Genomic DNA, 14,136 nt, shown 5'->3' with positions numbered 1-14,136 from the left:
TGATAATAAATTATTAAATATTTACTTAATCATATTTCAAACAGATATAAGCGTTTTCAGTTTAGATGAGATCAAAAGCGATCGACATTGTTATTCTAACAAAATATATTAAGAAGACAAGACGTGCATTCCCTAATGTAAGTAATTGTATATTAATCATATTTTTATTGTATAAATTATTACAAAATATATATATTATCATTATTATAAAATATTTAAATTTTATAATTATTATAGATTTAGTTGAAATATGGAGAAATTTCAATGTGATCTAGGTATTGCACTAATATTTTGTTTCGGTTTACTTACAACATGTATTGCAATACAATCACAAGGCACGAAGTTACGATTAGTGAGTGCGGTACGATGTAAAAATTAAAATTTTGTCAAAAAGATTTCTTCTAAAATATTCTATACGATAATGTAAAGTTGAAATTTGCAGATATTCAGACATGGCGATCGTACAATCGAAAAAAACGTTGAATCTTATCCAAATGATCCATATAAAAATTATAACTTTTACCCAGATGGCAACGGTCAATTAACTAATGTAAAATATCTTATTTATATATTACATAACATATTACATACTACATTTTTAACTTTTTCACTGTTAATAAATATGTTACATATTTATAATTTTTGGAAAACAAAAATTACTGTTAAGACAATTTTTTGCACGATATTTTTCATTAAGGCAAATGCGACTACATAAACACATCTGTAAAAACGAAAAAATTAAGCTTTTTCTCATTTCTTTGTTTTCGCGTAGAAGATATTATTGCTTTCACAAATCTTTATCACTTTGCAAGAGAAATTAACAATAAACTGTATTTTCTTTTTCTTCTTATTATTTATATTTTTTAATAACGTTCATTAAGGCTGGAAAGAGGAGAGCGTATCAATTAGGATTGATATTAAGAAATAGATACAACAGCTTCCTCGGAAAAGTGTACTATCAGCCAAATATCTATGCACAGAGTACAGAGGTTGTTAGGACTAAGATGAGCTTAGAGTTAGTTCTCGCGGCACTTTATCCACCTGCTGATGTGCAAAAGTGGAATTCACTGCTTCCTTGGCAACCAGTGGATTTCATATACACTAATGCGACTTATGATACGCTGTTTTATTCATATTTATGCCCTAAGTAATAATTTTTTTTATCAATTAATAACAATAAATCGTCCATCTCAAGTAATATAATATTTAATTATATTAGTGTAAGAAAAAATTTGAACAAATTAATAAAAAAAAGTAAGCCAAACGTAATTGATAGAATCTAGACAAACGTTTATAATAATTCTTTTCTCTTATCGAAACATTTCGAACTACTAAGCAATATTAAGCTAATATTTTAGCATAATTATATATCAGTTAATTATTTTAATTTAATTGTGGCACTTTTTAGCGTTATATTTTAAAAAACTATGCTATATTTAAAGATTATATAATATAAATTTCATAAATAATATTATAATTATAATAATATTAATTATAATAATATTAATTATTTTTCTTCTTGAAATTATTTCTTTAAACTATTTCAAGTATGTTTCTTTTTAGATATATCCGACTTTATTATGACATGTTACAAAATAATGAAATAATAAAAAAAAAAGTAGCAGAGTTTGCTAGTGTAATGAAAAGAGTATCGATCTACACAGGGAGAAATATAACAACAATGTTTGATCTCTTTCTTATACATGAGACTTTAGAAACAGAAACAGCCCTTGGATTACGTTTACCAGAGTGGACGCAAAGCTTCTTTCCAAATGGCGCAATTATGGATGCCACACTTTTACAATATGATCTATTAAGTTACGGCATACTAAATAAACTTAATGGAGGTATGTTTGAATCAAAAACCTATATTTTGCTTATAAATTATCTATTTAAAGAGTATTAAATATTAATCTTCGATTAAATATTATATATTTTGGTTACATATATAACATTCGACTATAAATTCACTGTTCTATTACCTTTCATTCCTCTGGAAAAAATATAACAATAAAAATAATAAGAATAATTGTTTTTAACGTTATAAGTTTTTAAAAAATAGTTATTTTTATTACAATATGTTTAAAATATGAGAGAAATATATTGTCTTTGTAAATAAAAGCATTTTAAATTACCGTTTTAGATTTCTAGAATACAGATAATTACCAAGTAAATTCTGATTGAGAAGAAAATTGAATTTATTATTTTATAAATTATTTTATTATTATATAAAAGATTGATGCACATCTTGGTGTGTTATAAAACGTTCATATACATTAACAAATATCATATCTAAATATGTGTGTGTTTATCTGTACGTATATGTATATGTATTTTTATATTTTTATAATATATTCGACAAGATATGATTTTTTACAGGTGTATTATTACGTAAAATAATTGACAATATGAATGAAGTGGTCAATGGAACTTTAAAAGATCGTAAGCTTAATCTTTTTTCTGGACATGACTTGAATGTGGCCGCCATAATGCACGCTTTAAATATATCCTATGAGAACGTTCCACGGTACACGAGCAGTATTATGATAGAATTGCATGAAAAGAATGGCGAGTTTTTTGTTAAAGTAAGTCTAATTTCTCGTCCGTCATTAACACGTGCTTGCCAGTAGCGTGCGACGAATAATATTTTTGCCACTAACACCTAATAACTAATAAATGAAACTGATTTCTTATAGGTGATACATTATTTAGGCATTCCATCAACATTGATAGAAAAACGTATCCCTGGCTGCGAAATGTTATGCCCATATGATAAATTTATACAATTAACATCGGCATCAACTGTGATGAAAGATGAATTGGAATGTCCAGAATTATTCGTTCGTTAATTCTAATATTTGACGATTTGATTTTCGATTGTTTCTGTTAATTTTTTCACGATACAATAATTCATATGTTAGAGATTTTATGGAATTAACTATATATATATATATATATATATATATATATATATATATATATATATACATACATGTATGTATATATATAGTGTATGTATATATATGTATATATATATCGTATTTTATCTTTGCGAAGAAAAACATTTAATTTACATAAAATCGAAACAGAAATAAAGTTAATCAGGTTAATACATTTCAGGCAAGTGGAAAGAAGGCGTAGCTTCTCATTATTATTATCGATTTGGTTTTATTTGGATCAAATAATTTGTGAAAAAAATAAAATTATAATTTGATAATCTCTTTAATCTTACACGATGTGTAAGAGATATTATAAGAATGTTGTTTTCTGTCGGCTAATACAACGGATATTTATTATACTCTTCTTATTATCCTTTTCCGCTTGCGTACCGTTGAAAATTAGATGCTCAGGCGAAAAGTTAAATTCGTTAAATATGTCCAGAGCCATATCTTATTGAAGACACGGAGCTCAGATCGTCCCTTTATTGTATCGCATAAAAATTAACCTATTATTTCACATACACTCTCAAGTATATGTACTTCGTCTATACACTATATATTTCCGTTCCTCTATACTCTCCCAGCTTCTATTGATATTAAATCTTTTCGCGCATCGCGTAAGCAGATATCAGCACCAAAGTTTAATTTGTGCACCTATGTTATTATCAATTACGTCGGTAATATTTACTCTATTTAATTGCAATGTTCAATTATTATACATAAAATGTATTTACTATTGAGAAAGTCATTTTTTCAAAAAAATGCTCTGTATAATTTCTCATATATCATGTAATAAAATAAAATAAAAAAAGCAAAAATATTCTTTATTAAAAATTTTTTTCCGACAGTATTATCTATTGTGTTTTCACTTGTGACTGTTATAAATCTAAAATTAATTGATTTTCAATAAGCAAATTTTTATTTTTATTCACAAATTTTAAGGAAACGGCTAATTGAACAATATGTATACAATTATACAATATGTATACATATGTAACTCATCTTTATTACTGTCCGTCACTTGGCGAGAGATATCTCGTGTTTTTTTAATTTTAATGACATAACTCTTGACGTAATCCATAAAACTTCAGAATTTTACACGAGTACAAAATATTGAGAGTAATTTTCAATCTAAAATTAACTATATATTAACGTGTATTGATCTTTTGTTTTAATTTTGAATTGACTTATTGTTAGCTTACACTTGCCAAACTCTAGGCAGGCAAACCGTCGCAGATAGATTTTATTTGAGGAACTTTAATTCTAAAATGCATAAAAAATAATTTTTATAATAAAGATCAGCAGGTAAATAACAGTTAATTGTAATGTAGTAACTTAATTCTTCAATAAAAGATTAATTATATATTGTCGTCCATTAATGGCTTTGTTTACGAGACACACAAATAAAGAATTTCAGATTTTTATGTAATAAAGGATACTATCTTCTAGTATCATGGAATAAGTATGTAGAAATCTTGATTACTTAGTTAATCGCATCTCTTGATTCTAGCTCTAATTCTATCAAAAATATAACCGCTCATATTCGAGTGTTAAAAAATCAGTATTAAAATCTTAATTACTTAATTTAACAATTTATTAAATCTCTTGATAATTATGTATTCTGAAAATGTAGCAGCTGTCAATTAAAATATTACAATCTTAATTACTTCGTTAGTTTATGTCTCTTGATAATTCTCTCGAAAATGTAATAGCTCTTAATTAGAATATATAATTTATTCTGTCTACATTAATCAAATTATTTGCTGCCTGACTTGTAATTATGTAACTTGATATGAGACACCATTAGTCAAATTGTTTATTATTTAGTATTAATTAGTATTAAAGCTTATTGAGGAAACTTTTACTTTAAACCGTCGTACAGATTTATAGCTAAATTATAGTTTCAACGTTGTCGGATGATTCGTTATTTCAATAGTAATCTTGCTTCATGGCTCATGTAAGTATATTATATGCGCTCATCTATCATATATCTTAGAAAAAGATATCGCGACTAAACTAGATACAGTATTAGCTTGCTCTAGAATCTAAAGAGATAAAAAATCGAATATAATATTACATATTTATTTTATATTACATACTTATACTCGCCGATGTTGTTCTGACAGTGCAACAGTAGTATATACACTTATTAGAGTTATTAATATGCATATGTTTGTCAATCATTATTTTTTAATAATTTAAAATTTATAACTTTAATGTACAAATTATTAAAACTTTAAAAACACGAGAATTAATAGTGAATAAAACTAAAATTTTTTTTTCAAAGTTTACTGTATAATCACAACTTAAATATTGTCTAAATATTAATTAAAATTTTGATTTAAACAAATACCTTTTTATGTGCTATTGTGCAGAGTTATTTCTTTATATTTATTCTTTATATTATTTTATAAATTAAAATATTGATTAAATAATATACAGTACATACTTATTACTAGTTATATTGTTTTGCTAAAAATTCTCAAAAATTTTGTAATAATTTATTTCTTTTTATAATGATATTTGTTACAAACATAGTGATATTTCAATCATGTTAAAATGATCTCACAACTTAAAAAAATTGTTTTTATGTATTTCTATATTCTAGGCTTCATCAGGTATTACTGTTATATGTCGAGTTATTTTTGGTTATTCGTAATGAGTTCGACATGTGGCGAGCATTCAAGCAAATTATCAAGTATATAATTTTGTCTATAACATAAATTAACTTTTATATAATTAATATATATTATATAATATATAACACAAAACGTGATAAAATATATGTGGTTTTTATTAAATAAATATGAAATATGCCATTGAAAACGTTGTGTATGTACATATATGAAATTTATTTACATCATACTAATCTATTTGACTTTTAGCTTCATGGTCATAAATGTGTTATCAACAATCAAGAAAATTGCAAATTCTTAGCGAGAGTCAAGATTAAATGTAAAGTAAATTTCGCTTTGTCTTGCAAGGTAAATGCGTGAACACAATGGATTTCGTCTCGTTCCTCTACGGAGCTTTACTTCCCGAAAATATACTTAACCCAAATCAAATTTTAGTTGCAAATCAGAAATAGATTAGGAACTCTGTCGTTCTGTATCGTATTTAGTTTTACGAATGTCTATTTGCATGCAAAATTTTACGTTAATTCCTTTGTATTGATGGTTTCTATAATATAATGCCTTTAATCAGACATTCGTTTCATTTTGAAATCGCTCTGATTGTTTCATTAAAGCAATATGACAATATTTAAGCATAGAAATTTCGAAAATTTCTGTTAAAAAAATTTCTGTTAAAAAAAATTATAAGTTATAAAATTTCCTCGATAGTTCATTTTTCCATTAACATTAATTCTATAAAGATAGCCTATATTTTGCTATGAAAATTAGCTTTAAAATATCTTCCAAATATGTAAGTTCATATAAGTATATCTTGGCGACTAAAATTAATTAATCTAGAAAAGATCCGTCATCAAAATCTATCTACTACACAAAATCTATTTACTTATTTTTTTAGGTTTGGATTAACACCCAGACAACAAGATATATACGCTTCTCATAAAGCAATATTTCGTTGCAGAATTCTTGTGATTGGAAACACAGGCTGGTTATTTTTCTGGACAGAAATGCTAATAGAATGAACAATTATATCGCACCTCCATTATCGCAAAGTTGATTTATAATATAAAGTAGTTTCTTTACTTTCTTTACTTTCAAGAATCTAATATGATGCACGAGGCTTAAATCTAATAACTACGACAGAGAAACGGTTTCGTAAGAAACTTTTGATGATATGACGGAATATTTTATCAAAGGTACGTATATTTAGATGAATATATTTTTACATACAAAAAATTAGAAATCTCTCTTTCTCTTTCAGTAATAATGATACATTTAATGAAATTGAAATCGGTTTCTTGACTCCTGACATTCTAAATATATCTTATAAATAATTATATAAGATAATGGTTATAAAAAATTAATTATTGTAAAATATATTGTAGTTTCAACTTAAAAAATGAGCATGCGGATAAATTTGAATGATCAACAATTTAAGGATTTCTTCTACTAACTGTATCTACTGGCACACACAAAAGATGAACAGAAATCATCATAAGATGCGATTTAGATATGAAGGTAAAATATTTATTTTATTTATTATTTGGTTCTTATTAAATATATAAAGAAAGAATAAATATTTAAAAAAACAATAAAATAAAAATTATACAAATATTTATAATAATAAAATTGATTTACACTATAAATCAGATTAATCAAATGATAATCATATGATTATTTTATCTCTGAAATATAATCTAATATTTAAATAGGAATATATGTTCATTATCTTTTAAGTTATACTCTTTTATATATGAGTGTTTTTTTGCTCTTACACTTACTATACACTTTATATATCTTTGTAGCTATAGTTTTATATTAATATAATTTAATCTCATATTTGTAGAAACAAATGATATCAAAACATAGACATAAGAAATATAGTAAGTACATTTCTGAGAGAGAATAAAAGCGTTTGCTTCAGTTAATGGTGAGTAATATTTGTGGGACATTACTTAATTAATTAACTTACAATGTAGGCTTATTTTAGCTGTACTTTTTTATCTTTTTAAAATAAGAATATCGTCATTATTTTATTCAAAGTAGAATACATAAAATTCTGGAACTCTAACATCCACTTCCAAAAAATATATAACAACCAAGTTAAAATAATGGAGGTTCACTTACAATTGATCTAAAATATAATTCAAATTAGTTTATTAGATTTAATAGTTATTTCTTCTTAAAAATTATAGATTCATAATTTTACAAAATAAATTTCTATTAATCTATTTTTCGTAAGGCAAACCCCTCGCTCTTACGTAACGCGTTGTTGATTCTTCTTATCCAGTGGAGAAGCACGACCAGATAACAACCTCATTGAGTGTGCACGACTGATACATTTCCAGAAGGAGATTGAAGAATAATGCGTGTCGTTTAGAACAATTTAATTAATTGTAAAGGGTGTCGCGTAGGCCATGACAAGACAATGCATAGTTATTTTATTTCTTCAAAAAAAGAAGATGCAAGAAGAAATAAGTAGAAAACAAATATAGGATTTAGTTATTCTTAATAATGATCGCAGAATATACAGCGAGTCGACTTATGCAAATAAAAGTGCTGCGAGGATGATAATAATGATCTAATCACTCTTGGAAGTATTTGTACGAGGTCTACGTATAACTTGAAGCAAAAAGGATACGTATAAACATGTATTTAAAAAAATGTGTCAATTAAAACTCTGATCATGTTAACTGCATTTTTTTGCATTGACAATCGAGAAAGATCGAATTAAATTAAGTCTCTCTCTTTCTTTCTTCACTCTTATTCTCCCTTCCCCTCTTTCATCATAATTCCAAATAATTTGTTTCAATATAACAAGCCTAATCTGTGTATAGTATATTGTATCATCCTATACTTCTTTTTCTTGTATAACTATTAGGCATTAATAGGATTGATTCTATACAGAATGTAAATTTTGTATTGTTATCTTTTCAGTCTTATGCAGTTTTTAACCAATATAAAATATATATATATATATATATATATATATATATATATATATATGTAGATAAGATGCTACTTCTGCATATATTACAATACAATAATAAATAATAAATAACATATTTATAATTTCTATTTTATTTCTTAAGTGAAAATGTTACTACAATAAGAATAGACTACAATAAAAAAATTATATATAATCATTAAAATTAAATTTTAAAATTCCAACACAAAATATGAAAAACATAATATTTATTTATCTTTATTTAGATTTTATGTATCTTTATTTAGATTCTTCCTTATCTATGCTTCCTGGTCTCTTGCATAAAAAATACGACAGATAATAATAAATTACTAAATATTTACTTAAACATATTTCAAACAGATATAAGCATTTTCAGTTTAGATGAGATCAAAAGCGATCGACATTGTCATTCTAACAAAATATATTAAGAAGACAAGACGTGCATTCTCTGATGTAAGTAATTGTATATTAATTATATTTTTATTGTATAGATTATTACAAAATATTTATATTATCATTATTATAAAATATTTAAATTTTATAATTATTATAGATTTAGTTCAAAAATAAGGAAATTTCAATGTGATCTAAGTATTGCACTAATATTTTGTTTCGGTTTACTTACAACATGTATTTCAATGCAATCACAAGGCACAAAGTTACGATTAGTGAGTGCGGTACGATGTAAAAATTAAAATTTTGTCAAAAAGATTTCTTCTAAAATATTCGATACGATAATGTGAAGTTGAAATTTGCAGATATTCAGACATGGCGATCGTACAACAGACAAAAACTTTGAATCTTATCCAAATGATCCATATAAAAATGATAACTTTTACCCAGATGGCAACGGTCAATTAACTAATGTAAAATATCTTATTTATATATTACATAACATATTACATGCTACATTTTTAACTTTTTCACAGTTAATAAATATGTTACATATTTATAATTTATGGGAAACAAAAATTACTGTTAAGACAATTTTTTACACAATATTTTTCATTAAGACGAATGCGACTAAATAAACACATCTGTAAAAATGAAAAAATTGAGCTTTTTCTCATTTCTTTGTTTTCGTGTGGAAGATATTATTGCTTTAGTCACAAATCTTTATCTCTTTGCAAGAGAAATTAAGAATAAATTTTATTTTATTTTTCTTCTTATTATTTATATTTTTTAATAACGTTCATTAAGGCTGGCAAGAGGACAGCATATCAATTAGGATTGATATTAAGAAATAGATACAACAGTTTTCTCGGAAATGTGTACTATCAGCCAAATATCTATGCACATAGTGCTGCGGTCGTTAGGACTAAGATGAGCTTAGAATTAGTTCTCGCGGCACTTTATCCACCTGCTGATGTGCAAAAGTGGAATTCACTGCTTCCTTGGCAACCAGTGGATTTCATATACACTAATGCGACTTACGATGAGCTGTTTACTCCATATTGGTGTCCTAAGTAATAATTTTTTTTCATCAATTAATAACAATAAATCATTTATCTCAAGTAATATAATATTTAATTATATTAATGTAAGAATAAATTTTAATTAATAAATTAGTAGAAAAATATATGTAAGCCAAACGTAATTGACAGAATCTAGACAATTTATAATAATTCTTTTATCTTATCGAAACATTTCGAACTACTTAAGCAATATTAAGCTAATATTTTAGCATAATTATATATGAGTTAATTATTTTAATTTCATTGTGGCACTTTTTAAAAACTTTTCAGCGTTATATTTTAAAAAATTATGCTATATTTAAAGATTATGTGATATAAATTTCATAGATAATATTATAATTATAATAATATTAATTATTTCTCTTCTTGAAATTATTTCTTTAATTTCAAGTATGTGCATTTCTTTTTAGATATATTCGACTTTATGATGACATGTTACAAAATAATGAAATAATAAAAAAAAAAGTAGCAGATTTTGCTAGTGTAATGAAAAGAGTATCGATCTACACAAGGAGAAATATAACGACAATATTTGATCTCTTTGATATATATGAGACTTTAGAATTAGAAACAGCCCTTGGACTACGTTTACCAGAGTGGACGCAAAGCTTCTTTCCAAATGGCGCACTTATGGATGCCAAACTTTTACAATATGATCTATTAAGTTACGGCATACTAAATAAACTTAATGGAGGTATGTTTGAATCAAAAACTTATATTTTGCTTATGAATTATCTATTTAAAGAGTATTAAATATTAATCTTCGATTAAATATTATATATTTTGGTTACATATATAATATTCGGCTATAAATTCACTGTTCTATTACCTTTCATTTCTCTGGAAAAAATATAACAATAAAAATAATAAGAATAATTGCTTTTAACGTTATAAATTTTTAAAAAATAGTTATTTTTATTACAATATGTTTAAAATATGAGAGAAATATATTGTCTTTGTAAATAAAAGCATTTTAAATTACCTTTTTAGATTTCTAGAATACAGATAATTACCAAGTAAATTCTGATTAAGAAGAAAATTGAATTTATTATTTTATAAATTATTTTATTATTATATAAAAGATTGATGCACATATTGGTGTGTTATAAAACGTTCATATACATTAACAAATATCATATCTATATATGTGTGTGTTTATCTATACATGTATGTATATGTATTTTTATATTTTTATATTTTTATAATATATTCGACAAGATATGATTTTTTACAGGTGTATTATTACGTAAAATAATTAACGATATGAATGAAGTGGTCAATGGAACTTTAAAAGATCGTAAACTTAATCTTTTTTCTGGACATGATTTGAATGTGGCCGCCATAATGCACACTTTAAATATATCCTGTGAGAACGTTCTACGGTACACAAGCAGTATTATAATAGAATTACATGAAAAGAATGGCGAGTTTTTTGTTAAAGTAAGTCTTTTTTTTGTTAAATTTCTTTTCTTTCTCAGTAACACGTGCTTGCCAGTAGCGTGCGATGAATAATATTTTTGCCACTAACGCCTAATAATTAACAAATGAAATTTATTTCTTATAGGTGATACATTATTTAGGCATTCCATCAACATTGATAGAAAAACGTATCCCTGGCTGCGAAATGTTATGCCCATATGATAAATTTATACAATTAACATCGGCATCAACTGCGACGAACGATGAATTGGAATGTCCAGAATTATTGTCCGTTAATGCTAATATTTGACGATTTGATTTTCGATTGTTTCTGTTAATTTTTTCACGATACAATAATTCATGTGTTAGAGATTTTATGGAATTAACTATATATATGTATGTTTATATATATATATATATATATATATATATATATATATATATATACGTATAAGAGATATTTCAGAAGAATGCCGTTTTCGTCGGCTAATATAGCGTATCGTTGAAAATTTGATGCTCAGGCTCTGGACATATTTAAATTCGTTAAATATGTCCAGAGCCATATCTTATCGAAGACACAGAGTTCGGATCGTCCCCTTATTGTATCGCATAACAATTATCCTATTATTTCACATACTCTCTCAAGTATATATAATTTGCCTACACACTGTATTTTTCCGTTCCACTATACACTCCCAGCTTCTATTAAGGTTAAATCTTTTCGCGCATCACGTAAGCCGATATCAGCACTAAAGATTAACTTGTGCGCCTATGTTATTATCAATTACGTCGATAATATTTACTCTCTTTAATTGCACGTGAATGATCAATTACTATACACAAATTACGTATTTACTAAAAAAAGGAACTTTCTTAAAAAAAAATGCTCTGTATAATTTTCCATATATCATGTAATAAAGTAAAATAAAAAAAGCAAAAATATTCTTTATTAAAAATTTAAAATTAATTGATTTTTAATTAGTAAATTTTTATTATTATTCACATTTTCAAATTTTAAGGAAACGGCTAATTGAACAATATGTATACATATATAACTCATCTTTATTAATGTTCGTCACTTGGCGAGAGATATCTATCGTGTTTTTTTAATGTTAAGGACGTAACTCTTGACGTATCCATAAAACTTCAAAATTTTACACGAGTACAAAATATAGAGAGCTTTTTCCAATCTAAAATTATATATATATATATATATATATATATATATATATATATATATTTTAATGTATGTTGATTTTTTGTTTTAATTTTGAAATGACTTATTGTTAGCTTGCCAATCTCTAGGCAGGCAAACCGTCGCAGATAGACTTTATTTGAGAATCTTTAATTGTACAATGCATCAAAAAAATTTTTTATAATAAAGATCAGCAGTTAAATAACAGTTAACTGTAATATAGTAATTTAATTCTTTAATAAAAGATTAATTTTATATTATCGTCCATTAATGGCTTTGTTTACATACAAATAATAAATTTCAGATTTTTACTTAGTAAAGAATATTATCTTCTAATATCATGGAATAAGAATCTTGATTACTTTGTTAATTGCATCTCTTAATTCTATCTCTGATTCTATCAAAAATATAACTACTCATAATTCAAGTAGTAAAAAATCAGTATTAAAATCTTAATTACTTAATTTATTAAATCTCTTGACAATTCTATCTTCTGGAAATGTAGCAGCTCTCAATTAAAATATTACAATCTTAATTACTTTGTTAGTTTATGTCTCTTGATAATTTTTTCGAAAATGTAATAGCTCTTAATTAGAATATATAATTTATTCTATCACTACATTAATCAAATTATTTGCTGCGACTGACTTGTAATTATGTAACTTGATATAAGACACCATTAGTCAAATTGTTTCAACGTTGTCGGGTAATTTGTTATCCCCATAGTAATCTTGCTTCATGGGCTCATGTGAGTATGTTACTTACGTTTTCATCTCTCATATATCTTGGGAAGAGACATCGGAACTAAACCAGATACAGTATTAGCGTGCTCTAGTGAGACAAAAATCAAATATAATATTACATACTTATTTGATATTACATACTTATACTTACCGATGCTTGCCTGTGCTCAGTGCAACAGAAATTCACTTCTATGATAATTCGGGATATCGAGATATCGAGGTGAAATTGAACTGATATATTTTACATGAAAATTATATCAATAATAACTACATGTTATTTTCATAACATGATTTTTTTACAAACTCCACAATTAACGAAGATGCTGACTCAGTGAATTGCTTGTGGATTTGATAATATACAAAATCATGAAAATGACGAATCAAAATGACAAATAAATACTAATAAAGCTTCATAAAAAATTCATGTACAATTGTATAATTTTCGTCAAATTTTCAGTGGAGATAATAATAAAATTAATTATCTTTCCATACATACAATATGTAATAACAACATTACATGTATTTAACTGTTGTCATCTTAATGATCATTTGATCAATGAAAAACACAGGAAAGGCTAAATATTTTTATCTGAATATGTATGAGTTTATTATAAACAATATACAACTTTATTATAGAACAAAAGTAAGTGACAGAATGCTATTTCAACTGCGTTCACAATTCGTGTCAGAAGATTAAACATTTTGTGCTAAATTTCGATCAATTATCCAGACGACAAATATATAACCTTCGCCAATGACTTTCTGTA

At 25.4% G+C, this 14,136-nt stretch overlaps 3 protein-coding genes across 4 annotated transcripts in view; 2 read left to right on the top strand and 1 right to left on the bottom strand.

Moving 5' to 3' along the window:
• LOC105257821 (pyrimidodiazepine synthase) overlaps positions 1–14,136 on the bottom strand; it is a 34,719-nt gene that overhangs the window by 7,840 nt on the left and 12,743 nt on the right. The window lies entirely within an intron of this gene.
• Positions 45–2,948, top strand: LOC105257828 (venom acid phosphatase Acph-1). The gene is made up of 7 exons (XM_011268709.3): positions 45–137; positions 238–361; positions 443–550; positions 882–1,147; positions 1,564–1,847; positions 2,380–2,585; positions 2,697–2,948. The coding sequence occupies exons 2-7, from the start codon at positions 251–253 to the stop codon at positions 2,847–2,849; spliced, it is 1,128 nt and encodes a 375-aa protein (XP_011267011.2). The 5' UTR covers positions 45–137; positions 238–250; the 3' UTR covers positions 2,850–2,948.
• On the top strand, positions 8,921–11,812 carry LOC112637972 (venom acid phosphatase Acph-1-like). 2 transcript variants are annotated; one of them, XM_025408777.1, is made up of 7 exons: positions 8,921–8,990; positions 9,091–9,205; positions 9,296–9,403; positions 9,738–10,003; positions 10,423–10,706; positions 11,247–11,452; positions 11,577–11,812. In XM_025408777.1, exons 2-7 carry the CDS (start codon positions 9,176–9,178, stop codon positions 11,739–11,741), a joined length of 1,059 nt encoding a protein of 352 aa, XP_025264562.1. In that variant the 5' UTR covers positions 8,921–8,990; positions 9,091–9,175; the 3' UTR covers positions 11,742–11,812. The 2 variants fall into 2 exon arrangements, with proteins under 2 accessions (XP_025264562.1, XP_025264561.1); XM_025408776.1 differs by having other exon boundaries at positions 9,091–9,214.

Source organism: Camponotus floridanus, unplaced genomic scaffold (genome assembly GCF_003227725.1).
Source record: "Camponotus floridanus strain SB8 unplaced genomic scaffold, Cflo_v7.5 scaffold23, whole genome shotgun sequence".
In the NCBI taxonomy this organism is placed as follows: domain Eukaryota; kingdom Metazoa; phylum Arthropoda; class Insecta; order Hymenoptera; family Formicidae; genus Camponotus; species Camponotus floridanus.
This window is presented reverse-complemented; position numbering and strand designations above follow the sequence as displayed.

Excerpts from the sequence above, each read along its gene's own strand:
- LOC105257828 (XM_011268709.3), top strand. The coding sequence starts at position 251 with ATGGAGAAATTTCAATGTGATCTAGGTATTGCACTAATATTTTGTTTC. Across the intron at positions 551-881 it reads GCAACGGTCAATTAACTAAT|GCTGGAAAGAGGAGAGCGTA; the intron begins GTAAAATATCTT and ends ACGTTCATTAAG. Across the intron at positions 1,148-1,563 it reads TATTCATATTTATGCCCTAA|ATATATCCGACTTTATTATG; the intron begins GTAATAATTTTT and ends GTTTCTTTTTAG.
- LOC112637972 (XM_025408776.1), top strand. The coding sequence starts at position 9,176 with ATGCAATCACAAGGCACAAAGTTACGATTAGTGAGTGCG. Across the intron at positions 9,215-9,295 it reads AGTTACGATTAGTGAGTGCG|ATATTCAGACATGGCGATCG; the intron begins GTACGATGTAAA and ends TGAAATTTGCAG. Across the intron at positions 9,404-9,737 it reads GCAACGGTCAATTAACTAAT|GCTGGCAAGAGGACAGCATA; the intron begins GTAAAATATCTT and ends ACGTTCATTAAG.